The following is a 27822-nucleotide window of genomic DNA, read 5'->3' on the forward strand; positions in this document are numbered from 1 at the left end:
CGCGGGTTCAGAGGAAGCTTTGGTGGTGGAGAAATCACTCAAACCTGAACAGGGGTCTGCTCTGGAGTTTTCCTTTGCAGAAAAGATTAACAACAGACGCAAGTTCCTGGGGTTGGGGCGCCCACCTGGACGAGCAGATGGCTCAGGGGAGTTGGACAGACTGGGAAGCCAGAAAGTCCTCCAATTGGAGAGAGCTGAGGGCTATTCTCTTGGGTCTATGGGCCTTCGAAAGAACAGTCCGGGGCCATCATGTTCAGGTCCTATCGGACAATGCCACAGCGGTGGCCTATATATCAAGGCAGGGAGGAACAAGGAGCAGGGCTCTGCTATCCTTGGCACTCCAGATTCTAGCCTGGGCAGAAGACAGGCTAAACTCCATAACAGCGATACATCTGAAGGGAGATTTAAACCTTATGGCAGACTTTCTGAGCAGAGAAAGAGTACTGGAAGCAGAATGGAGTCTAAATGTAGAGACTTTTCAACAACTAACAGAAAGATGGGGAATGCCCCAAATAGATCTTTTCGCATCCCAAAAGAATGCAAAAGTAGAGGCCTTCTTCTCACTGAACAGGCAGGATCAGGCAGAGGGATTGGATGCATTAGCGCAGCCATGGAAATTCCAGTTGTGCTACGCCTTTCCCCCCTTTCAGATGATCCCCTTGGTCTTAAGAAAGCTACAGAAAGAGAACACGACGATGATTCTGGTGGCTCCTTTCTGGCCCAAACGGGCTTGGTTCGCAACAATACAGGGGATGGCGGTGGAACCTTATTGGGAGCTTCCGCTTCGGAAGGACCTCCTAACGCAGGGCCCCCTTCATCACCCAAATACCCAGCATCTCAGGTTGACAGGTTGGTTACTGAGGAGCAGATGTTAAAAAATAAGGGCCTTTCAGATAAACTGGTCTCTACCCTGCTGAACAGTCGTAAAGAGGTTACCAGGGCCATCTACTTCAAAACGTGGAAACGATTTAATAGCTGGTGTGCGATTAGGATACTTTCGCCACAGGAAATCGCTTCAGTGCTAGAGTTTCTCCATGAGGGAATGGAGATGGGGTTGGCAGCTAGCACCCTAAAAGTGCAGGTAGCTGCATTATCGGTTTTTCTTGAGAGGCAGTTATCAAGGGAGCCGCTTATTATTAGGTTTTTCAAGGCATTGGCCAGAGCTAGGCCAATACCTTTTAAGTTTTTTCCTAGATGGGACCTGTCTGTGGTTCTGCGGGGTCTAATCAAAGGGCCGTTTGAACCTCCAGAGGAAGCGTCAATCAGGCTATGGTCGTTAAAAATAGTCCTGTTAGTAGCAGTAACTTCAGCTAGGAGAGTAAGCGAGTTACAAGCTCTTTCCATAAGAGAACCCTTTTGTTATATTTTTCCAGACCGGGTAGTGCTAAAAACTGACCCGGGTTTCTTGCCAAAGGTGGCATCAGCATTTCATAGGGAACAAGAGATAATTCTCCCTACCTTTTGTCCTAACCCGTCCAGTGCTAAGGAGAGGTCTTTCCATTCCCTGGACGTGAGAAGGTGTTTATTACATTATATAGAGATAACGAAAGATTTTAGAAGATCAGATTCGCTCTTTGTTCTCTTCTCTGGTCCACGGAAGGGGTATAGAGCATCCAAAAGCACCATAGGTAGATGGCTCAGAATGGCCATCAGCGAAGCTTATAAAGCTTCAGGAGCAGAGCCCCCTAAGGGGGTAGTAGCCCATTCAACAAGGGCAGTAGCAACGTCCTGGGCGGAGAGGGCAGGGGCTTCCCCGGGTCGGATCTGTAAAGCGGCCACGTGGACAAGTTTCTCCACCTTCACCCGCCACTACAGGTTGGACTTGCTATCAGCAGCGGAACAGTCGTTTGGCAGGAAGGTCCTGCAGGCGGTGGTCCCACCCTAGAGTAAGTACTCTTTTATCATCTCCAGGTGCTGTCCTGAAAGACGAAGGGAGAAAACCCTAGTTAGACTTACCGGTAACGGTATTTCTACGAGTCTTTCAGGACAGCGCCGATGACCCGCCCTAAGTTTTGAGGTTGTAAGATGTGTTATTGCTGTGTTCTGCTTATCTAATTTCAGCATGGCTGGAGGTACTCTATGAACAACTGAGGCCATGGTGGAAGTGTCCGGTCTTTAAAGAAACTGACTGCAGTGTTTCCTGGGAAAGTGGGTGGAGCTGCGCTCTCTCCAGGTGCTGTCCTGAAAGACTCGTAGAAATACCGTTACCGGTAAGTCTAACTAGGGTTTTTTACTATAATAAATATCCCCCCAAAAATTATTTTTTCCCCCCTTAGTTTAGGCCGATACATATTCTACATATTTTTGGTAAAAAAAAAAAAAAAAAAAAAAAAAAAAACACAAAAAAAAAAAAAACGCAATAAGCGTTTGGTTTGCGCAAAAGTTATAGCGTCTACAAATAGTTGTGGCATTTTTATTAATTTTTTTTTTAACTAGTAATGGCGGCGATCAGCGATTGTTATCGTGACTGCAACATTATATCAGACACTTTTAGCGCTATTTTGGGACCATTCACATTTATACAGCGATCAGTGCAATTAAAAATGCATTGATTACTGTGTAAATGTGACTGGCAGTGAAGGGGTTAACCAGGAGGGGGCGCTGAAAAGGTTAAGTGTGTTCTAACTGTAGGGGCTACGTGTGTCATGACAGTGATCACAAGGAGCTGTGATCAGTGTCCTATCACTAGGAAGAATGGGGAAATGCTTGTTTACATCAGCATTTCCCCATTCTTCCTCTCCGTGAGACAATCGTGGTATCCCCACGGACATACAGTCCGCAGGACCCGCGATCACACTCGCAGCAGGCGCGCAACCACAATGGCGTAAAGGGCAACGTACAGGTACATTAATATGCCTGTATGTGCCATTCTGCCGACGTATATTAGCGTTAGCCGGTCGGCAAGCGGTTAATTTATACAAAAAAAAAAAAAAAAAAAAAAACAACATTTAAAAAAATATGCATCATCGAGACATAACATATAGTATGACCATTCGGTGCAATCAATGCATGGTCTTGGTGCATATAGATATGTATATTTGTATGGATTAACGCGCTTCCTCAGGATCCATGTTTCAATATTAGTAAGTTAAATAGCTGAAATGTTGACCACAGGAATATCAACAATTCATCATGCCCAATATAGCCACAGTCAAACAGGAAAGTATACGGCCACAGGCAGGTCGATATTTATTAAAACCAAGGAAAAAAAAATGCCAAACAAAAAGGAACTGCAGCCCGCCAAATCAAGGTAAGCATCTGTACATGAAAAAGGAGGGTAGGTCAGGGAAAGAAGTGGCAGAAAGGATGTAAGTGCACTTTGTCTTAAATCGCACTTGACAGGTGGTGAGGAGGAATTATGTGGCCTCATTACATGTTTTAACCCCTAAAAGTTTGCACCACTGTGCCACAATTGCATGGGTCATTTTTGGCAGGTAGTACTGTGATGAACATGACAGGGTGTTTAATTCTTGCTGCAAGCCATAGCAGCAATATGGGTTTGCCTTCTTTAAGGCAATGCAACACTTTAAAAAGTTGTGACAGATTTCCTTGAAGCGATTTTAAAAGCAGGTGTTTTTTTTTATCTTCATGCATTCTAAAAACCTGTGTGCAGCAGCTGCCCTAATACTTAACTGAGCACCATCTAGATCCAGCGATGTTACAGCTGTGTCTCGGCTGCCCCGGGACTCCCCTCCTTATTGGAGGACACAGCAGTGTGGCACTATTGGCTCCTGCTGCTATCAAAGTCAGTGAGCCAATGAGGAGAGAAATGGGGCAGGGCTGGGCCACGGCTCTGTGTCTGAATGGACACAGGGAGCTGTGACTCGGGTGCCCCCACAGCAAGCTGCTTGCTGTGGGGGCACCCAACAGGAGGGAGGGGCCAGGAGCACCAAAGAGGGACCTGAGAAGAGGAGGATCTGGTTTGCTTTGTGCAAAACCAATTACACACAGAGCATGTATGCATAACAGGTTTGTTTTTTGTTGCTTTTTTTTTTTTAAACAACCCACACAACAGACTTTAAGATAACTAATAGAACAAATATTACAATAGGACAATTGTGTATGCAGTTAGCCACTGCAGGATTCGCTCCTGAACCCTGGCAGAAGAACTGCACGTTGCTCTGGGGTGTGCTGTAAACAGCAGAGTCACTATACATAAGCTGCTCTGATCACACCACTTATCCACCTATTAGACCCAACAATGCATACTACTTACTTTTGCTTGACAAATTCATCTGTCACAAGTTTTTTCACATCCCCAAATTGCTCATGCTTCTCCCTGGATGTAAAATTAGAAGAAATACATTAGACGAAAAACAAGATGCTCTTTTGTATAAAGCAACAAACAGATTTAGCTACGTTATAGAATTGGTAAAAATAAAATTAAAAAAAAAAAAAAAGACAAACAACACCCCACCACATTCTAATTAAAAAAGGCCCATACACACCATAAGCAGATTGGAATATTGTTGGGGTGTAACATGGGCACCTAGTTTAACAGCAGGATCTGGAATATGGGCACTGAGACAAACATCAATAGTATCCTGGAGAAACTTCCTGAACAGACAAATCCGTGGCTCTGGGTGTAAAACAGACCTCCACTATCCCCATCTCATGGCTCTGTCCCAATACCTAAATCCAGAGGGATCCTGAAGCCCCTGAAAGTCTGTATTTATACCAATTTTAGATCATAATCAGGGTCTGTACCTAAAAAGTATTCATCAGGCCTCAGTAGTGATAATAAAAAGAAGAAGGACTCGTTTGTTTACATGTATGAGAAGTAACTGGCCAAGCCAAATCTTTAGTTATATTGTAGGAGAATTAAACGCTGACCATTTGAATAAAGAGTCAGTTTTCCTATTTATGTGTGAAACCCCCTTAAAGAATAAATTTTACCATGAGCTTTGTAACATACCCTGGAATAATGCGCAGGTGCCTCAACATCTCCCATACAGCCGCTGCCAAAAAGGAGAAAAATTAAAAATCTGATATTACTGACGTCATATATGCACTCTCTATACATAGAAGCAAAAAAAAAAAAAAAAAAAAAAAATTTATACAAAACCAGCAGTTGATACAATGTAAGCAACAGCTAGAAAATATGGGGATTGTTTCATTAATGATATTAAAAACGAGTCTACATTTTTTTGGAATGTACAATATACTACTTGTGGAATCTTGCTGGGTTATAGAGGTAGTAAACACCACTTGTTCACTTATACCTACAGGTAAGCGTAGAATAAAGCTTACCTGCAAGTACAAGAAATATTCTCTTAAAAACGTGCATCCTTTAGGACATATTCACAATTTCTTCAGCCGGTGAGGTCACGGGCACACTGAATTAGGAGCACAGTGAATGTGCCGTCAATCCAGAGCACTGCGCGGGGATCGTGACAGTATCGAAGCTCGGCCATTCAAGCGGCTGTAGCCTGTGAACCTGGAATGAAGACTGGGTGAAGATGGAAGCCCTGTCAGCGGCGACAGCACACTGTTGGAGGGATACCTTTTGCAGGCGAGTCTGTCATTATGTGCTAGTATGCAGTGCAGTGCAAACTAGCCTAATATGCCATTTATTTATTTTACTCCACCACCGCTTTGAAGGATAAGTTCCGTATTCAGGATGGAACATGTAACATGTTCCAGCAGCTGTAGCCATTCTCCTCCTCCTCTTCACCCCCCCACCCCTACAGCAGGCAGGCATCCACTCCGCCTGGCCACGTCATTCATTCACAGTGTTCTGTGAATGGGAAACTACAAGTCCCGATGGCCCTTGTGGCTGTTGGCTTGTAGTGTCAATGTACTACAATAGCACTGTTGAGTGCTCTTGTAGTTCATTCATTCTTCCCGTGCATCTGTCTGCCTGTATGAGGTACGAGCAGACAGATACTGAGAAGTCTGCATGGCACTTGTAGGTGCCATGCTTTTCATTTGGGGGGGGGGGGGGGGGGGGGGGGAATAAAAATAGTTTGAATGACAATTGCTTGGTCATGCACTGCACTCAAAGTGCAACAGCACTGAAAGATGAAAACTGGCCTGGGCAGGAAGGGGGTGAAAGTGCCCAGTAGGCAAATGGTAAAGAGCAAGTGCACACAGATATACTGACAGGTTTGCTTTGGCCACAATGAAGCAAATCCATTGTATTCGATGCCTGTATAGCTTCTCACAGCAGGCCTAATGGCTCCACACGTTCTGTTCTGAACCCCTCCATTCCTATGATCACAATAGCGAAGTTATGTACTGGAGAACACTCAAGTTATTCAAAAAGCACAACAGAAGCAACAGCCCGAGGGCTGGGAAAGGGCTTTGGCTCGGGACCATGAAACCTAAAAATACTGGAAGCCTTTAAAAATACACAATTACTTACAATAAAAATACGCAATTACTTACTTTCTTTGACGGTGTTCCCTTTCATGAAAATAAGGCTCAAAATTACTGTAAGCAATCCCAACTTGGCAGTCTCATCATTCCTAGAAAAAAAAAAAAAAAAAAAGTAAAGTTCAGAGGTCACGGAACCATTCCTTTATCAGGCCTGTCTGAAAGACCCAAGCTGCACCTTAGACCTTTAGCAGCTATTAGGATCACAACTCCTCCATGGGGCAGCAGAACGTTGAAGGTGGTAGTCTTTGAGGGTTAAGGATGAGTGAAGACCCCAGGGAAGAGTAAGATACACAGACCCCTAAAACACATTTCACAGCATCCAATACTGTAGACATCCCTCCTGAGAAGACTTATTCATCCAAGAAAATACACTTCACACTCCAGTCTTCATCACTCAACATTCAGTCCTTCCTAACCCCATTCCATTTTTATCCACATGTTCCAGACCAATACTAAGTAAATAAATCGTAGGATATTAACTACCCCCCCTCCAGTGAACACAAATACTTCCCATAATATTAAAAGTGAATACAAATCTTTATTTCATACAGTTAAAAGGCTCAGGTAAAAAACTCTGTCAAGAACATTCATACTACTAATCATCCCCCATTAGAGGGATGGAGATTGTTTAACAAGGTAGTCTTTTGATATAAGGTGAGGGCGGTTGACGCATTTCATGGGAGCACACGCTTCTCATATACAGGTACAGTAGAAACAAGTTCTAAAGACAAAAATGCATTCAAGTCACATGATATCTAATATACAATTTTTATATATCAAGGATATGCAATTAGCGTAGTTCTGCAACAGCTGGAGGTCCAAGTCCTATAAGGCATAGCAAGACTCTGGCAGCCACAAGCATGACACCCAGAGGCAGAGGCATGATGGGACTTGTAGTTTAGCAACAGCTGGGAGGTCTGCTAATTGCATATCCCTGGTGTGTATATATATCTCAACAGAGATAGGTGGGCTCTGCGGTGGTACTTGTGTCTCTGTAAAGAGCCTTGTACTGACAGATGGAGGCTGCAATCGTACAGATACAGCATGCCTCGTAAGGCTGCAAGTGATAATTTCATAGTGGAGTTGTTGAGCAGCACAAAGCATATCTTACCTATCCAACATATGTAGAAATATAGAGTATGATCCTTCTCTGGCCAAAGCAATGGCGTGCAATGGGAGAACACCAAGTGGCCCGTTTTTTTTTTTTTTTACTGTACTGGGGTTTGGTGATTTTTTGATGCATTTTACCACATTGCAGTACAGGAAAAAGGCAGCATGTTCTGCTTTTTTTTTCCCCTGGAAGTGACCGCACTGGTGTGAACTAGGCTATTGGAAACCATATAACCTACTTTCCATGTGTGTTTGACGCAGAAAAAAAAAAAAAAAATTAAAAAAAAAAAATGCATGTGATGCTAACTGGCCCTAAAACCAAACACCCCATGGCATCAGATAGTACTGTTATCCAGCCAGAAATGTCCCCTTTGTGTCTACAAATAGTTTGCGTTACCAGGGGCCTGAAATCTCTAACTTCAGGGTTTAGCATTTTCTCCCATCAGTCGAATTATAATGAATCAGTAGGTAGCCAGTTAGGGTGCACTAACTGAACAATAACATGGCAGCTGGCAAGGACAAACACTGCGTTCATATGGTGTCAGACACATGGAAAATACAACATTTCCGACATATCTTCCACATAAAAACGCCCATGCAAGTGATACTTTCCACAGGAAACATTTAGGCTGCAAATGCATCCCAGAATATTAGCGGTGTGATGTCACAAGATGTCTTTACCTTCAATTCCTCCTCCTGCACAGTCATAGGCTTTTACCATTTCTCACAGGAAATGGGTGTCAATGGGATGAGGACCTCTGCACATCATACAGAAAGTACTAATAATTGAACACCACATTCAAACATTGGTTTCAAACATACTTTTTTCAACCTAAAGTGGAACTTTACCCATAACAACTCGGTAAAAAAATAAAAATAAATAATGTTATTTAGCAAGGAACATACACTACACATTAATAATTATGCTACTAAAAAAGAAGTGCGTGCTGTAAATTGCCTCCAGCATTGCTCCTGGTTTCTTGCCGGAAGCTGCCATTTTGTTAAAGCCCAGAGCCCCTGAGCAGCAGTAAATCTTTGGGCTGTCAGCAGATCAGAACATTTTCGTCACAGTGCTGAAAAGTAGAGAGCAACTGAGCATGTGCAGAGCAGGGTGAGACAGTGTATTACTGTATTTTACACAGTATATAAAACAAGCCCATTTCTGACATTTGTTTACAAGTTAAAAATCTGTATTTTTTGCTACAGAATTAAATTATAACCCCCCAAAACATATAGATAGATAGAGAGAGATATAGAGATAGAGATATACACACACACACACACACAATTAGCAGAGACCCTAGAGATCAAAATGGAGATTGTTGCAATACCTTTGTTACACCATATCTGCGCAGCAGTCTTACAAACACAGAAAGCGGCAAGGGGGGGCCCCCCCCATAAACACCCCCCCCACCCCCCCCCCCCCCCCGCATGTTGGCTCAAACTTGTCTTGCATACACACGGTCACACAAAGTTTTCGGAAAATCCGATCTTTCTGAACGCGGTGACGTAAAACACGTACGTCGGGACTATAAACGGGGCAGTGGCCAAATAGCTTTCATCTCTTTATTTATTCTGAGCATGCGTGGCACTTTGTCCGTCGGATTTGTGTACACACGATCGGAATTTCCGACAACGGATTTTGTTGTCGGAAAATTTTATCTCCTGCTCTCCAACTTTGTGTGTCGGAAAATCCGATGGAAAATGTCAGATGGAGCCCACACACGGTCGGAATTTCCGTCAACACGCTCCGATCGGACAATCCGACCGTGTGTACGGGGCATAATTGTCCCGCAATGCAATACTAGGAGTCCTCCTTTAACCCCTTCCCACCCACCTTGGCATCCCTTTAAAAAGTTCTAAATGCCTGGGAGGGGCAGAAAGGACAGGCCATCATGTGACTGCTGTTACAGTGGCCACTTGATCGAGAGATAGACACCGTTGGTTACCAATCGTTAATCCACACCGAGAGGTGTCTTTGACTGCTTGGTCTCTGTGCCGGGGTCATGCAGTGACTATACTCTCAGGACAGAATTACCGCCCACCCAGCGACATATATGTGCAGAGTGCGGGCATTAAAGCCTCACTTTTGCCTACTGCATATATGTGTTACAAGAGCGACAACAGGTTAAAAAGGTAAACCTACACGCAGCAACATGTAATAAGATCTGAAAATCTAGTCATCCGCACCCACCCCACACTTTAAAAAAAATGTTAATATACATATCTTACACTTTAATTCCATCCCCCTCTACAGGCTCTAGTCTGTTGGTGAGAACATATACATGGTTTTTGGTGTCGATCTCCTCCAGCTCAAAACCAAATACCTAAAAAGAAAAAAAAAAAAAAAGCAAAGTTTTAGGCTGAATGTACTCGGGACGTTTTACAACCTTTTTTGAACTATTTAACTTGACAGATTGTAAACAACGTTTAAAAACGTCCATTTAGCCGCGTTTGCGTTTAGGAGCGGAATTAAAAAAAAAAAAAAAAAAACACCCCACACGCCTATCTCCATTAAAATTGCATGTAAACAAAAACACGGCTAGACGCGAGTTACCGTGTTTACAAGCTGTTACAGGCATTTGGCGTTTCAAATGCCTCTGAACATCCGTCCTGAACGCATTTTTTTTGCTTTCCAAAAAAATGCCTCTAAACGACTATAAACAACCCTGTGTACATGTACTGTTAAGATAATAGAGGAGAGTTCAGGGGCAGCTGAAAAGACACCCAACTGCTCTTAAGTGCCGGTTCACACAGGGGCGACTTGTCAGGCGACCTAGCCACCTGACAAGTCGCCTCCCGTTCTGTACAATGGAACCGTTCTAATAGGAGCGACGCAAGTCGCTCCGACTTAGAAAAAGGTTCCTGTACTACTTTGGGGGCGACTTGAGGCGACTTCTATACAGAAGTCGTTTTGCAAGTCGCCGTGGAAGTCGTGTGCAGGTCGCCTGCAAGTCGTGCCGCTCCTGTGTGAACTGGGGCTAAACATCCGTTTACCCGCAGCAGTATACATAAGGACTTAAACTATGAATGCAACAAACATTTTACCCTTCTAGGAATATTCTGTGAAGGGAAATAAAACACTGCATTACCTGTATTTTTTTATTTTACTGTTCCATGGTTCCAATTACCGCATTTCAGAGAATTTCTTAAATTTCTTTTATGGTTATCTGTATATTGGAAAATTAGCTTAGCCTACTTGATTAGAGATGAATTCCTGGCATATTATATATATTTTTTTTTTTTACATAGTTACATTGGTTCAGCTTGGACCAGCAGATACCCCTGGAAGCTGGAAAATCACCAGGTCAGACATAAGTGATCTCCATTTGCCATCAAGTCCAATGCTGAGCACCTGGCCTGCTGCTTTCTGAACACAGAAGACTTTGATTGTTGTTACAGAGATGATCACTGTAACAGCCATGTTTTGAACTGTCATGCATGGGTTGCATTCATAACAGCCGTGATTTACTATTGTATGCTGTGATTGGCCCAGAGCCATCACATGGTACAAGGTGCTGCGATTGGCCCAGGTACCATGTGATAGCTGCGCACCCCTAACCCAGAAGCAGTAGGATGATGTACGTGATCCTGCCTGCCTGTGGCGCCCTGCGGCAGTAAACTGTACTGTGGCCAGGCGAGAAGCGGTTAAGAATTGGTGAGATAATTTCAGTCAGCCTCACAAAAAGACGTCTAAAAAAAAAAAAAAAAAAAAAAAGGGTATATAAAAAACAAACAAACAATCAGGGAACACCTAAACCATATACTGCTAATAAAAGAACAGGAATAAAAGGTCTGTGTCATGAGTGTATCCTGGAAGGATGCCAGTCATTACCTCTGCTTCTGACAATGCTAGTTCCCTGGCTGATATTTTGGTTTCAATTCCCTGACGTGGAAGAGGTATAGAGATAAGAAATGCCAACACTTGTGTGACCCATTTACCATGCTGGTTCTGGGTCAGTGCAACAAAATTCAGACAAAGTCAAGCTACCAGCATTTCCAAAAATGAGGCCTGCAGTGGCAGACCTCCCCCTGTGTTGGTCTTATGACATATTCACTTTCACAAGAATCAGTGTGCATCACTGCAAGAAAAAACCCAAGCTTACATTCATATTCAGCAACTATGGTTACCCCATCACTATAGTTACCATAGATTACCAACTATGTAGAAAAATCAAATCTGGAATGTTCAGTACAGTGGAACCTTGGATTACGAGCATAATCCGTTCCAGGAGAATGCTTGTAATCCGAAGCGCTCGCATATCAAAGCGAGTTTCCCCATAGAAATCAATGGAAACGAAGATAATTGGTTCCGCAATGACTTCCATTGCATGCAATACTGCATGTGGCCAGAGGTGGGCGCCGTAGAGCCTTGGAAATACTCAGGGACAGCTCGGCTGAACTCGGAAACTGAGTATTTCTGAGTGGCTCCGAACCGTTCCGAGTGCCACCGGCACCCCCGCACCTCTGGCCAAATGCAGTACTGCACACCCCATTGGCTTAACCTGTTCGTTTTGCGAGACAACACTCGCAAACCAAGTCAGGATTTTTTTTTTTTTTTTTAAAGTTGCTAGTCTGTCAAAACGCTTGTTAACCGCATTACTCGTAAACCAAGGTTCCACTGTAACTAGATTTGCATCTCACTTCTTGTTATGTACAGGAAGAAAAGGGAAAATCCCCATCAATGTGGCCACCAGCAGTATAGAAAAATGGCAGATGATGCAACTCTTCCACACTCTATCCCAAAACTTTCTAGAATTCCACTTTACCCACTTTTTAAATTCAGAATTGGTGAAACAAAAAGGGAGGGCTTTACTAAAACTAGAGGGTGCAAAATCTGGTGCAGTTCTGCAGAGCAACCAATCAGCTTCCAGGTTTTATTGTTACTAAACCCACAACAGTAAAATCAGTGTTTATATGCAGCGGCTCTCCAGCTGTTGCGAAAGTCCCATGAGGCATTGCAAAGTTGACAGTTACAAGCATGACTCCCACAAAGGCATGATGGGACTTGTAGTTCGCAACAGCTGGAGGGCCACCAGTTTGAGACCCCTGCAGTAAAACATGCTTGTTGTACTCACTGTGGAACCAAAAGGGGTAATCCTCTGCACTGTGTAAAAAGACTGTTTGATACTGTCTTCTCTGATCCTTCCCTTCTTCCACAGTCCCCAATCCATCTCCATTTTCTTGGGAGAGTACATTTGATCAGCACAGGGCCACTCAGCGCTGTCCAGACAAAGTGTGAGGGGTCCTACATCCTCATAGGACAGTCAGAGGAGAATGAAAACTCCTACAAAGCTTTAACCAGACACCGATAGACATCACACGACTGCTATATACTGCTGATGAGAAAAGGTATTTAGCCGTTTATATTTACTAAAAATATTGCATTTCCATGTTCTGTGTACTGTGGGAGACCAGATATAGCGAATGCAGGCTCCTGGGTTTAGTAACACTAATTGTTTGGGTAAGTCTGTTCTGGGTTCTATTGACTGGCTGACTAGTTATTATGCACAGCTGCAACAGATTCTGAGTGCACCAGTTCTAATAAATCTCCCCACAAAGTGTCCTATAATTATACTAAAGGACAATTTGTGCTCCTTAACGTGTACTACATGTAAATGGTTTTAGCACCCAGCAAACAGGGAGTGGAGGAGGCCTTATGTTTTCTCTCTAAGGCAGGGGGTCACACTATTGGGAATTGGATGCAGATTTCCCAGCATCCAATTCGCATAGCAGGAGATTGTGACCGGCTCTCTATGGAGCCGGTTCACACTACTCCGCAGAGGCTCTGGTGCGAATTGTACAGGGGTCCTGTGTGTCTTTTGGTCCGTTTCAGGTCCAAATTCAGCCCAAAATTCGGGCTGAAATCGGACCTAAAAACGGTGAATGGAGACGCACCGGACCCCTTGCTGTGAGCCGCTGCATTCTACAGTGTGAACCCAGCCTAAAACACACGTTTCTCTTGTTCTTATTTTGTATTACATAATCTACAAGGAAAAACACTTTAAAATCTTGACATATGGAAAGCTCCCCAGGGTTTCACTCACCTCCTGCAGAGTTTTCTTAGCACGGAGAAGTATTTCAGGATACACATCCTTGTATTCCTTCACCACATTCTTTATAATATCTGCAAAGAAAACAATGTTTAGCACAGTAAATCTAATCCAAAGCTCATCTTACATAATTCAGTGCAAGCTTTTCCTGGTCTACTACAAAACAAGATGTATTAGAGGGAGGTCATAAGACATGTATATTGGTGCCAAGTACAGGATCATATAAAGTACTACCTGAAAAAAAACAAACACACACACACACACACATTGTCTGGTTCCATTTATTGAACAAATTTCAAGAGTATAAACCCATTATAAATGCAAGGCTTGGAACAGTGCTGTAAACTCACCAACCAATATTTAAGTTGTAACCAAGCAGCTATAAACAAACATTGATAATACAATATAGATAGTTAAAAATAGATGTATACACTTGCCTATTTTCAGCCTGCTCCGGTCATGTGATTCTTCACCCCTGTGTCAATCAGCAGCAGCAGGGGATAGGAGAAAGCGCTTAACAGCTAGTATAGCCTGGAGCAGTGACATCACCCATGGGCTTCTATAGCCCATCCATGGTCGGCTTTCCCTCCTCTACTCTACTCTGCAGCTGCCGCTGGCTGACACCGGGCAGCCAGTCAGGTGACTGGACAGGAGAGGGCTGCAGATGGGCACTGATCAGGCTGCATTCATGGCAATGATGAGGCGGCATGGATGGCCAATTGTGAGGCTGCAGATGGGCAATGACCCTTATTTTACTTCAAAGTTCTTTATTTAAAATGTAATTCTTTTTCTTGAAACACCCCCCCTAAAATGAAGGTGCGTGTTATATGCCGATAAATATGGTATATACATCTTTCTTACACAGGTTAGTCAGAGATGTTGGGGGAGTGGAAGGGAGATTTTTTTAAGACTAGTTAGGGTTTATTCCTATATTCTACTAAAAAGTGTAAGAGTATTTTTTTTTAAACATTAATAATAATAATAATAATAATAATAATAAAAACACACTTTCTGCAATAATATTGCAGAGTGGCCCCAATCCTCCTCTTCTCAAGCCCCCCACTGGCAATCTTGGCTCCAATTCTTCTTTGTGTGTCACCATAGCAAGCCGTTTACTATGGGGACACACTGTGTCTGCTCGCTTTGGAGCGGTGTGTCCAGGGAGCTGCGGTCCATAGACACGCAGTGGAAATTAGCCCTGCCCCCACTTCCTTCCCACTGCATTTGATTGACAGCTGCAGGAGCCAATGGCTGCTGCTTTTTCAAGACCCTGTGTGAAGAGGAAGAAAGTGGAGAAGAGATTCAGCCGTGCACAGCGTTGGATCTCTTCTCACCTCCCTTCCCCTTGACACCGAGAAGGCCAGGAGGACAGAGAAATATAAAACGTTTTTTACCTTAATGAAAGAAATGCATTAAAGCAAAAAAATATTTAACCGCTTGCCGACCACTTCATGCACATATACTGCGGCAGAAGGGCACGTACAGGCATACTAACTTTTTAAGAAGCGGCTTGCGGGCACGCGCCGACCGCCCCGTGAGTGTGATCGTGGGTCCCGCGGACTCGATGTCCGCGGGGATACCCACGATAGTCTCACGGAGAGGGAAAACGCTGATGTAAACAAGCATTTCCACATTCTGCCTAATGACACTGATCACAGCTTCCTGTAATCGGGAGCGGTGATCAGTGTCATGTCACACGTAGCCACGTCCCCCCCACAGCTAGAAATCACTTCCTAGGACACACTTAGCCCCCTCCTGGTTAACCCCTTCACATTTACACAGTAATCAATGCATTTTTAATTGCACTGATCGCTGTATAAATGTGAATGGTCCCAAAATAGCGCCAAAAGTGTCCGATCTGTCAGCCATGTCGCAGTCATGAATATATATGTATGTATGTATGTATGTATATATATATATATATATATATATATATATATATATTTTAATAAAAAGGCCATAAAACTATCCCCCATTTTGTAGACGCTATAACTTTTGCGCAAACCAATCAATAAACGCTTTTTTTTTTTTTTTTTTTTTTTTTTAACAAAGATATGTAGAAGAATGCATATCGGCCTAAACTGAGGAAAAATATTTTTTTTATATATATTTATGGGGGATATTTATTATTGTAAAAAAATTTGTTTGCAAAAAATAAAAAACGCTGAGGTGATCAAATACCACTAAAAGAAAGCGCTATTTGTGGGGGGGGGGGGGGGGGGGGAGGAGGCCAATTTTGTTTGGGAGCCACGTCACGCGATGGCGCAATTGTCAGTTAAAGCGACAGTGCCGAATCGCAAAAAGTGCTCTGGTCTTTGGCCAGCCAAATGGTCCGGGGCTGAAGTGGTTAAACTAGTATCACTTTAAGACCAGCAACGGCAGCTCAGGCTGGAAGAAGCTGCATTTCTCCGCTGCAGTAAGCATCCATCCTCATCTGCCATTAGGGACAGATGCCTGGACTGAGTGTTCCTTGTAGCTTGCATAGAACAGCACCCACATGTGTTGGCACCATTTAAGCCATTCCACAGCTTGGCGTGTCGGGGAGATAAGCAGTAAGGAAATGGAAAGGAAATTAACTGGTTGGTAATGATTTATTCTAGAATTGGAGTCGGGTCGGTTAACCAGCACCTTCCCCCCCGGTGAGTTCATCAGCAACACTTTACTTACTCCATCTATGGTGGGCAGCACTTCACCCGGGTGACTGCTTCTCCTTCCCCTGCTCTCCTCCTCGGCATCACAGCGGCTTCCGTCTTCTCCCTCTTCGGCAGCCAGTCGAAACGCTTCTCCTTTCAGCCAATAGGGAAATGGGTCTCAGACCAGGTTTCTGAATGGCCGGGAGGAGAATCAGTGTGAAAACAGCAAATATTCATTCGCTATTGTCACACAACTGGGTGGGCTTGGAGTTTGCCCTAAGCCCACCCTTTTTTGAAGCCTACAAGAGCCTCTGGCACTATTCTTGTGCTTCAAACCCCAACGCCCCCACCATTGGAATCTATGCGTCCGGCATGTAGATTAGGGGGCCAGACGCATCGACGGGCCACCACTGTTAAAGTATCATTATGTCCTGATTTGAACAGAGTTTGGAACCATTTTCTTTTTACTTATGGACTACTAAAATAGTGTGGCACTCCTCTTCCTACTATCTCTCCATATGAAGTATACACGATCAGATACCAGACTAACTAATAATAAGACCTACCTGCACGTTTAATGAGCAGCTTTTTTTGGTCCCTCACCAAGAAATATTGTACCAATTCGCCAACCTGTAACAAAAGAGCAAATGAGGACGAGGATGAAGGAAAAAAAAAAAAAAAAAACCCTGCGTCAGCCAGCGGCAGCTGCAGGGTAGAGGAGGGAAAGCCGACCATGGATGGGCTAAGCCCATGGGTGATGTTACTGCTCCAGGCTCTACTAGCTGTTGTCAATCGCTTTCTCCTCTCCCCTGCTGCTGCTGATTGACACAGGGGTGAAGGAAGAAAAAAGACCCCCCCCCCCAAAAATAATATATATATATATATATATATATATGTGACTATGCGCAGTGTATAAATTGTATAAAGCCTCAGCTCCATACAATATACAGCACTGTGTCCCGGCAGCGGTACGGTAAATTCCTGCCCCTTCGCAGAAACAAAATTAGGTCAGGCTGAGTGCTAATTATTCATTAACAGGGAGCTTTGCATTCTATGAATGAAAACAAAGCTTCTCCTGATTGGCTGAGGTAGAAATTGTTTAGTCATCTTCCCCCCTCTCCACCTCAGCTAAACAATCTGATGCCACATCTGTCCCCCGGCGCTTCTACACCGAGAGCTGAGTGATCGGCGACGTTCGCTCAGTTTTCAGTTCCCCAAGCAGAGAGCCGCTTACTGTCAGTCACAGCTCTCTGCCCTGCCCCCTCCTCGCTCATTGAAGCGCTGGCCTGTGGAGGGGGGGGCAGCTCAGGCTCTCAGCGGCTCGCTGAGAGAATGACCCGGGTGTCGGTCGAGGGATCTGGCGGATCCATACTCCATTGTCGTGATGACGCCGACCTTGGACCGACCTCTGTGACGTCAACAGAGAGCGGACTTCAGCCCTCTCTCTGCTTAAAACGGGTCACAGGAGTGCAAAATGAACCGCACTCCTGTAATACACAGAAGAAGTCCAGCCAAACAAGCTTTGGTCATACTTTCTCTTTAAGGCAGTCTATTCATTTGAATGGGCTTCTAAGCACACTATTTTTAGCAATGCAGTGCACCCCAACAAGCAGGGATGCGTTACCATACATTGCAGTGGACTGCAAGGTAGGTGCGTTCAGAATGAACACCACAGCGCACCTAATGTACATAACATGCATTCCCTCACGTTACTGCAATGCAACTGTGTGAACCCAGCTCAAATGAATTGGGTTTCTATTTAGGATGCACAATCAATCCATCACAGCATTCTTATGTGTGCATAGGAGAGATTTTTAACTATTATGAAGCACTGACTTTCAGTGCACATTTCTGAAAAGTGGCATAGAATGACACGGGTGGATCTTCTGTACCTTGAGATTTACTTGGTCAGGAGAATGCTTCTCCAGGCTCCTCTTTGCCTGTGATAGAGTTTGGGTCTGACTCAGCTCATCGTCCACATCCATATCCTATATAACAACAAGGTATGAAGTCAGGCTAGCCTAGACGATCGGTTCTCAAAGGAAAGAACATGACACAACTCAACACTCCAAAACGCTGCACAATTTTGTCAGCAAAATTTTAGAAATGGCTTTTTGAAGGTTGTAGCTCCTTTTGGTACCCACAGATTATAAATCACACTATTAGGGGGAAAAAAAAAAAAAAAGGGAAGGTAGATCGTAAGAGATTAGCCCATCTTTGTCAGGACCATGGACACACAAGACCTACATCAGCTTAGACACCCATTCATTCAACTGTGGTATGTGCATACTTTATATTAATCTCTGTCGCTCGCTCTAAAAATAAAAGTTAACAAAAAATAAAGTTTTACCATGCATGGGTCAACTGGTCGTTTTGTCCAGAGACGGCCAGAATACGGTAAACTCACCCTATCCTCCTCTCCTGTGGCTAACAGCGCTCCCCCATGATCAAGCAGTGGACTGTTCCTGACGTCCTCATGTCCAGAGCAGGTCTATGGGCACGGAGGACATCACAAGACCGCTACACCATGGGGGGGGCCAGGAATAGTAGAGACCGGGTCTTGCGCAGGGAGGATCAGAGGATTGGGCAAGAAATTCTCCCTTCTCTAATCCCCTAGACAAAAATGATCAGTTAACCCCTTCCAGTGCAGGCACAGCCTCAGTGTATGGGAAAACTTCTTTTGCCCAGAGTTGGACCTTAAAGCTAATAAGCACATGCTCTGAATGACTTCTATCTTTAAGAGTACAATCACACTTGCAGCCTGTCCTCTATTACCTGCAAGAACCCCAGCATGGGGGTCCTGCAATTAGCTGCAGGAGGCAGTCCTACTGAAAGCAATGGGAGGTTTCTGGCTCTTGCAGCAGATTGTGGCCACTCTCATGCAATTGCTCATGCTTTTATCACATGAAGAGCGTCCAGGGCCAAATCACTAGCATGCAATATCTGCTTGAGCGATTACATGCAAGTGGACACAATTAGCTGCGAGAGCTGGCTGCCTCCCATTGCTTTCAATAGGGTTGCCTACCGCATCGGGAACCACTGTTGGGGTTCTCACAGGTAATCATGGGCAGGGTGTATTTGGAAGTGTGAATGCACCATTAAGGCTCCCAGACTTGGCAACACCCAACTGCTAAGTCCACTGCAATGTTAATTAACTGCATCATGCTCCTATTATGGATTATACCAAACGGATGCAGAAAACATTAGATAAATCTTGCAGCTACAGCTTGTGACTTACGGGTTATAAACCAATCTTAAAACTGCTCCTTCCCTCCTAACACCTCTGCTGACTAACCTGTGTAAGAAAGATTTACATACTTCCCCAATTTTCAATTCGGTCACATGATCGCCTGCGTCAGCCAGCAGGGGCTGTAGGGGAGAGGAATGAGCTCTCAACAATGGCTGAAATGCCTGAGCTGTGACATCATTCCCATAGGCCTACTATGGCCCATCTATCGCCAAGCACTCCCTTCTCCCCCCTGAAGCCACTAGTAGCTGACCCAGGGAAGAGGATCACCTGACTGGACCACAGGCCTGAAAATGGATAAAGTAGTAGCCTAACCCTTTGGAGGAAAGATCTGTATATTTGTTGAGGGGGTGAGCAGTTTTACAATTAGTTAGGTATATTCCCAGAATTTCACTTACATACACACCCAAAAATTAAGAATACAAAAGTTTAAGGTAGAGCCGGTTTCTAAGACAAAGAAAACTGGAGAGTGCAGAATATTGTGCAGTTGTGCATGGTAGCCAATCAGCTTATTCAATTAAGCCCCTTTCACACGGGCTTTCCGATCAGGTCCACGTGTCAGTTTTTCAGACGGACCAGATCGGAACCCCCCATTCACTCCTATGGAGCAGCAATGGTCAGCGGTGACATGTCCGCTGACACCCGCTCCGAGAAATTCAGATGGATGGTGACCCTATTTTCCAACCGTCTGGCAGATCGGATGAAAACGAACAGGAGGTCCGTTTTCATCCGATCTCCCCATAGAGGAGAGCGGGACTCTGACAGGTCCCTATCTGCACAGTGAGTGGAGATGGACCAGTCATCCGCCTGCTCAGCAGAGATTAGCGGAGCGACCTCCCGCTGAGCAAAGCTGAGTCCGCTGGGGGGGGGGGTTGGGCGGGGGGACCACCCGTGTGAAAGGACCCTTAATCTTTAACGAAAAAACTGGAAGCCGATTGGTTTCTATGCACAGCTGCACTAGATTTTGCACTCCAGCTCTAGTGAATCAAGCCCAAAGTGTACTGCAAGCTGTCTCAAGAACTCCACACTTGAAGCTTCTTGTAACTCAGCACAGCAGCATTGTATTACTTTGCGGTGCGGTATAAACAGCCAAGGAAACATCTCACCAGAGGCTGCTCTGAGCACACCAAAAAAAACAAAAAACAAACAAAACACCATGACAAAAACCACGTGCTCGAAAATCCAGGGTACCTGAGCAGATGTGTCCTGGACAGCACTGGGACGACCTCTCCTCCTCTGCTGTGCCATGTCTGGAAAACCTGAAATAACAGGTTTTTTTTATAATATACAGGATTCATATTACGCCAACAGTTTACACAGCGCTTTACAAAATAAAAAGGGAGACAGTACAGTTACATAACAATGCAAGACAAGAGGGTTCAGAGGGCCCGGCTCCTGAGAAGCTTACTTCTACTGCACTGGAGGAAAAAAATATATAAAATATTAAAGCCTCATGCAGATCAGACGTGTGGTAGGATTGGGGAAAAAAAAAAAAAAAACGATTGAAATCTCGAATCGAGTTGAGAGGTCAAATCGATTCAAAATTTAAGCAAATCGATTTTTTTAGATTATTTTTTTTTTTCACCACGCCGGTCCTGAGGAGCTGCGGGCAGGAGTTTTTAGGTGAGGCCGCGGCTTCAGCCTAGTCCGCAAGGCTGGACGCCACGAACTAGGCCGAAGCCGCGGCCTCGCCTAAAAACTCTTGCCCACAGCTCTTCAGGATCGGCGCGGTGTCCAAAAAATGAAAAAAAATTTAAAAAATTAAAAAAAAACTATTCGAATCATGAAGAGGTTTTTTTTTTTTTTTTTTATAAGAAAATCGCAATTTTTTTTTTTGTGGAAAATCTCCCAGCCCTAACGTGTGGCCATCTTTCCTCCTTGGAAAAAACAAAAAAAACGTTTGACGCTTATAAACAAGCGCTTAGGTGCTAAATGATGCTCAGAGGAAAGAAGAAAAAAGAAGGGGGGAGAAGAAAGAAGAAGAAGAGCACACAACCAAACACACGCCAGATGCCTCAAAGGGCAGCTTCACACCACCCCAGTGCGACCCGCTGCACATTCCCATAGACATCTAGGATGTCCCCTGGTTATGGTGCGGTTTCAGAATGCGCGCCGAAGATGAAGCATGCAGGAGTTTTCGTGCACTTTCTGAAACTGCACCAAAACCACAGGACCCCATAGAAGTATATGGGAAAAGTTTTGGTGCTGTTAGCGGGGCAGTGCGAAGCCACCCTAGTAGCAGAGTTAAACATCCAGTGTACATGACGTAGAGCTGCACAATTCTGGCTAATACGAGAAACACGATTTTTTTTGCTTAGAATATAGATCACGATTCTCTCACGATTCTCGCAGCGTAACATCATCTTCATTGAAGTGTATTTTTCCCCAAAAATTGCATTTGAAAGACCGCTGGGCAAATACAGTGTGACATAAAATATTGCAGCAATTGACATTTTATTCCCTAGGGTCTCTGCTAAAATATATATATTGTTTGGGGGTTCCAAGTAATTTTCTAGCAAAAAATATTGATTTTAACTTAAAGTGCCAGAAAAAGATTTAGACTCTAAGGCCCCTTTCACACGATCGGACTGTTCAGGTCCGCCTGTCAGTTTTGACGGCGGACCTGAACGGGCGCTCCATGTTAGTCTATGGAGCGTCGGATGTCAGCAGAGACATGTCCGCTGACATCCGACCCGCTAAAAGCGGACGGATGGCTCTACGTCCAGGTCCGTCGCTATCGGATCGGGGGAGATCTGACGAAAACGGACACGCCGTCCGTTTTCGTCCGATCCCTCCATAGGCGGCAGCGGCGCCTGACAAGCCCCTCCCCGCTCAGTGAGCAGAGAGGGACCTGTCATCTGCCGGCTCAGCGGAGATCAACGGACTGATCTCCCGCTGAGCCGGCGGACCGAGGCGGACTCCGTAGAAACGGAGCCCGCCTCGCGTGAAAGGGGCCTTAGTGGTTAAACTTCCTGCATTTACTTGAAAACTTGGCAGACTGCCAGATTATTTACACAGAAGTTCTTTCCCTTTGATCTAAGAAGGAAGCTTAGTTAAAAAGTATCAAGTTAAAGACTTGGCAGAATGCCTGGATGCTTTCTTTTGACAGCTGAGTGAGCAAATAAAGTCTCTCCACTTGTTTATATGAAAGAATTGGCAACCTCTGCAGGAGAGATCGTCAGGGGAGGTGAATCGAGATCACGATTTTTTAACAATCAATTGTGCAGCTCTAACATGACGTTAAAATGTATTAGAGACATCTACATACATTTTACCTAATACACTTTTTTTTTTTTTGGGGGGGGGGGGGGGGGCATGGACAGAAAAATCCTCAAACAGGAGTGTAACATGGTGCAAAAGGTGAACTTAGCTTTTAACCAATTAAAGGTCCGCCCTACAGCAGTTTTATTGCTACAGGGCGGCACACCTCATATATCACACACACACACACACACACACACACACTTGTGATCCAGCTCTTCTGGGTAGCAAGCGTGAATGCGTGCCGCCACTGGCTTGCTCCCACGGGAGCTGATCAGCAGGTACCGCAGACTCAATGTCCGCCAGCACCCGCTGACTGTTCGGTAGAGAGACAGAAAGGTGGTCTTCCTATGTAAACAAGGAAGCTCGCCGTTCTGTCAAGAGGGAAGGCAAAGCAGGAACAAGGATCCATGCCTTCCCCTACTAAAAAGCACCTCACACAAACACTAGCTAGGCACACGGTTAACCCTTTGATTGCTCCTGATATGAACCCCTTCCCTGCCAGTGTCATTAGTACAGTGACAGGAAGGAAGGAGGAGATATAAAAAGCCCAGTTTTAGAAAGACTGAGCTTGAGAAAGTGATGTGACCTCCATACCGAGATGTCATTCAGTAAGTTTGAGATTCGTGAGGAGATCGAGGGGGTGAGTTGAGGAGTGGGAAGATAGATCTGGGTGTAGAGGTGGTATTGGAAGCCATGGGAGGTCATCAACTGGCCCAGGGAAGGGGTATAGAGCGAGAATAGGAGGGGCCCAAGGAAGATTAAAGCGGGATTCCGACCAGCGAAATTTTTTTTTTTAAAGCCAGCAGTTACAAACACTGTAGCTGCTGACTTTAAATAAGTACTTACCTGTCCTGGGTGCCCGCGATGCTGGCCGCCCGAGGCCGACCCGTCCCTCAGGTCCCGGCACCGCCATCCTAACTAAGGGAAACAGTCAGTGGTGCCTTGCGGCTTCACTGCCAGTTTCCTACTGCGCACGCGTGAGCGGCGCTCCGTTCTGTGAATAGCCCTGTGGTTTTCTGGGAACACACACAGTTCCCAGAAGGCAACGGGGCCGCTCACCGAGGAGCAGAACACGCTGTGGACTAGGAAGAGGCAGATTAGGAAGACCTAGGCCTAGCAACAAGGGTTCAGGTAACTTTAAAAAAAAAAAATTTAATTTTTTTTTTTTTAGGATTTTTGGTGCAATTTTTTTTTTTTTTTTTTTTTACAGGGTGGCCCTCCACTTTAAGCAATTGTCTAGAAAAAAAAAAAAAAATATATCCTTTTTAATGGCCCGTACACACGATCCGAATAGCGTACGAGGAAGCATCGTACGATATTCGGATCGTATGTACACTACTTTCGACAGCCGATCACAACCGTTCATCCGATATTATTCGATCGGACATACATGAAAATTTTCCTCGTACGATTCCAGATCGTAGGATTTTCGTTTAGTCAGTAATAGTTGTCGTCCAAAAATACAATACAATTACATTACAACACATGACATCACTTCCGATTTTTTTCGGTCTGTCGTACAAGAATTTTCATGACTTTATTTAGCTATTCAATTTCTGCTTGCGACTATTAAGCGAGAACGGTCGTCCGATACTCGGATCATGTGTACGGGGCATTAGACTTGTAAACTAAGTACCAGAAAGGGCCTGGTCAGCAAGTGGTTAAAAATTTTGAATGTTTGGGGGTTCTGAGTAATTTTCCAGCAAAAAAGATGGTGATTTTTACATGTCGGAGAGGAGTGTCAGAACTGGGCAACCCCTTGGTGATCCTGCCATGGAGCTACTTCCTGTTTCGGGCGACAACACTCTGTTCCGTCTCCTAATTGTTACCCAGGCAGCCAGTTTTCACATCCATTACTAGGGTTGCCACTGTCACGACACATTCGGCGACCCATCGCAGTTTGCTACAGAAGTGACGTTCTGTCGCCGCCATCTTGCTACACCCCGCACTCGTACACAGTAAGGATACACTAAGAAGGGGGGAAAGCGGACATCTTGTTACACCCACCATAGTTTTGCCTTTTACACATAACAGTAAAGTCAGTTTATATAGTGAAATACAGTATTTAGAACTCCATCTGACTGCTTAGATGTTGAATTTTAAAAGCAGAGAACTTCTGTCAGCTTAGCAAACCTGTGAGATGAGCAGGGATGCCGCTGCTTTTAAAATTAAACATCTAAGCAATTAGACGGAGATCCAAGTCCCGTATTTCACTATATAAACTGACTTTACTGTTATAAATACGTGTAAAAAGCAAAACTCCAGTGGGTGTAACAAGATGTCCGCTTTCCCCCTTCTTAGTCTATCCTTACTGTGGACGAGTGCGGGGTGTAGCAAGATGGCGGCGACGAACATCACTTCCGTAGCAAACTGCGATGGGTCACCGAATGTGTCGTGACACCACCTCATCCCTCTGAACCCGAACACATATGAACTACACAGGATCCGTGGCCGATTTAGGTGATAAATAAGCTCACTTGGAGCTTTATGTGCATTAAATTAGCCTCAGAACCTGTATAAAATTCATAGGTGTTCGGGTTCAAAAGGGATGAGGTGGCAACCCTACCAATTACACAGGCAGGGCCCTCTGTTGTCACCATCAGAAGGAAGTGCTCCAATTCCTGGAGAAGCTGTACACCGGAAGTGGCTGCAGGAGATGAGCAGCGCTGAGATGTAACGGAGGAATGTTAGGAAATGTCGGCTGGGTAGAAGCTCACAGCAGAGGGTCACTCGTGATGCATTAATACTACAATACACAGGAGAGGACTTTATATCACTCCACACTCAGAAATGGCGAATAACCCCGGAGCCCGTTTGCTTTACAACGGAATACACCTCCCCCCACATAAGCCGCCCGGTACTCACCTCAAACACCGGGACTACAAGCACCGACCGACCAATCCCCGCCTCCGGTTATATGCCCGCCCATTTACCTCAGGAGTTGATAGACGCGGGAAACAAGAGAAGACTTTGATTGGCGGCCGGAGGAGACTGGTAGGCTATGATTGGCAGCTGAAGGAGAAAGGAAGGCCATGATTGGCGGCCGGAGGAGAAGGGAGGGCCGTGATTGGCTGCCGGTGTCTTGTCAAATAGAGTCCCCTATCATATAGTGTCCTCCCTGTACTGCGCAGGCGCAGTACGGAGGACAAACGAGACGCCGAAAGTCTCCGAAGTTTAACAGCTGATCATCAGCTGTACACGGCGCCTGCGCTGTTATTCTCACCCTATGTCCAGGATCATTCCCTACTATCCAAGTGGACATAGAGTGAGAATATATAGTTGCCGAGCGCAGCGAGGCCGTGCCCGAAGCGTGGCGAGCGAAGCGAGCCCGCGAGGGGCCCTCTTACACAGCCATCGCTAAGAACTGCCGAAGCGCCGTGTACAGCTGATGGTCAGCTGATCAACTTCGGACATTTTCGGCATCTCCTTCTGCTCCGTACTGCGCAAGCGCTGCGCCTGCGCAGTACGGAGCGGACACTATCCGATAGGAGGACACTATATGGCAGAACACCGGCCTGTGTCTGTGCTTTCAACATTGCGAATGTGATGAATAACAATAACAATGACTGCGGAAGGTCCTTTATGGACATAAAAATATATGATCCTTATTATAGGTCACAGAGAGCCCAGCATACATTTGGCTTTAACCTCTGCCTGTCATGGGGACATCTGGCCATAGCTCCCAACTGTCCCTGATTTGTCCCTCCTTCCTCTTCATTTGTCCCTCATTTCGGTCTGATCTATATAGTTGTATATAAAATGCACTATTTATCTTTCAAAAAGTGTTTCTCAGTGCTAAACCTTTCATCCAATTTCTAAATTGATGCGTCTGTAAGATTCAAAAGCCAATATAAAGTAATAGTAGTGGTAAAAAAAAAAGCACTTGTGGGTTTATAACTAATATTTTTTTGGTAGAATTCTCCCTTTAAGAGGGGTGTGGCAGGGGGCGTGTCCTATGCTAGTACCCTTTGCTAATAGGTGTGTCCCTCATTCCCATCTCAAAAAGTTGTGAGATATGTCTGGCTGCTAGGTTGTCTGAGGGCCTATCCAGAAGCAGGAGAGCAGTGTAGGGTTGGGACTGAGGGCTTGTAGTCCAACCAGAAGTTCAGCCGGACGGGGAACCAGTTGTGGTCGGAGGTAGAGGAAGCTGTCGCCAATAAGGGACCATCCACCTTGTTACTGGAGACCACTGTGAGTAAGCTGAGGCAAGTACCGGAGCAGTCTTCTCACCAGCCGGGGACGGTGAAGAAGTGGGAAAGCTTTAGAGAGTGCCAAGCCAAGGACCCAGCAGGGAAACGGGGGTGACGCTTGAAGAGTATCTATGAGTGCCAAGCCAAGGACCCAGCAGGGAAGCAGGGTGACGCTTGAAGAGTATCTGTGAGTGCCAAGCCAGGAACCCAGCAGGGATGTGGGGGTGACGCTTGAAGAGTATCTGTGAGTGCCAAGCCAGGAACCCAGCAGGGACATGGGGGTGACGCTTGAAGAGTATCTGTGGGTGCCAAGCCAAGGACCCAGCAGGGAAGCGGGGGTGACGCTTGAAGAATATCTGTGAGTGCCAAGCCAGGAACCCAGCAGGGAAGCGGGGGTGACGCTTAAAGAATATCTGTGAGTGCCAAGCCAAGGACCCAACAGGGAAGTGGGGTGACGCTTGAAGAATATCTGTGAGTGCCAAGCCAGGAACCCAGCAGGGAAGTGGGGGTGACGTTTAAAGAGTATCTGTGAGTGCCAAGCCAAGAACCCAGCAGGGAAGCGGGTTGACGCTTGAATAGTGTCTGTGAGTGGCAGTTCCAAGGACCCAGCAGGGAAGCGGGGGTGACGCTTGAAGAGTATCTGTGAGTCTCAAGCCAAGGACCCAGCAGGGAAGTGGGGGTGACGCTTGAGGAAGATACTGATTAATGGAAGTGGAAGAGCTCAGGGGATCCAGTGGCTATTGGATCCGAAGTCTAGTGAAAGACTGGGAGTTCGTTGAGTGAAGATCCACAGTGAGTGGATGTAGAGTAAACAAAGAACTGTTTGTGTTGCCAATAGTTGAAGATACTATCGTTAGTAACTACTACAAGACTGTTACCATAGGAGACAGCGGTCCTACCTATACAGAAGTGGTGTCCGGCTGGAGGCCTTCATCTGTATAGCTGTC

General features: G+C 45.2%; 1 protein-coding gene across 3 annotated transcripts in view; it reads right to left on the bottom strand.

Moving 5' to 3' along the window:
* The window catches only part of LOC141108523 (non-structural maintenance of chromosomes element 3 homolog), a 35530-nt gene extending 9604 nt beyond the window's left edge, over positions 1-25926 (bottom strand). Inside the window, exons 1-9 of one of the 3 annotated variants that reach the window (XM_073600204.1) lie at positions 25551-25926; positions 20613-20680; positions 18067-18162; positions 16741-16804; positions 13536-13615; positions 9721-9815; positions 6388-6467; positions 4916-4958; positions 4217-4279 (exon numbers count right to left, since the gene is read on the bottom strand). In XM_073600204.1, the coding sequence (XP_073456305.1) occupies positions 4217-4279; positions 4916-4958; positions 6388-6467; positions 9721-9815; positions 13536-13615; positions 16741-16804; positions 18067-18162; positions 20613-20669 (578 nt within the window). In that variant the 5' untranslated portion in view covers positions 20670-20680; positions 25551-25926. Of the gene's footprint in view, positions 1-4216; positions 4280-4915; positions 4959-6387; positions 6468-9720; positions 9816-12566; positions 12828-13535; positions 13741-16740; positions 16805-18066; positions 18163-20612; positions 20681-25550 lie in introns of those variants that run through there. The other 2 variants (XM_073600206.1, XM_073600205.1) reach the window with 2 other exon arrangements.
* Positions 25927-27822: the final 1896 nt, after the last annotated feature.

This window comes from Aquarana catesbeiana, linkage group LG09 (genome assembly GCF_042186555.1).
Source record: "Aquarana catesbeiana isolate 2022-GZ linkage group LG09, ASM4218655v1, whole genome shotgun sequence".
In the NCBI taxonomy this organism is placed as follows: domain Eukaryota; kingdom Metazoa; phylum Chordata; class Amphibia; order Anura; family Ranidae; genus Aquarana; species Aquarana catesbeiana.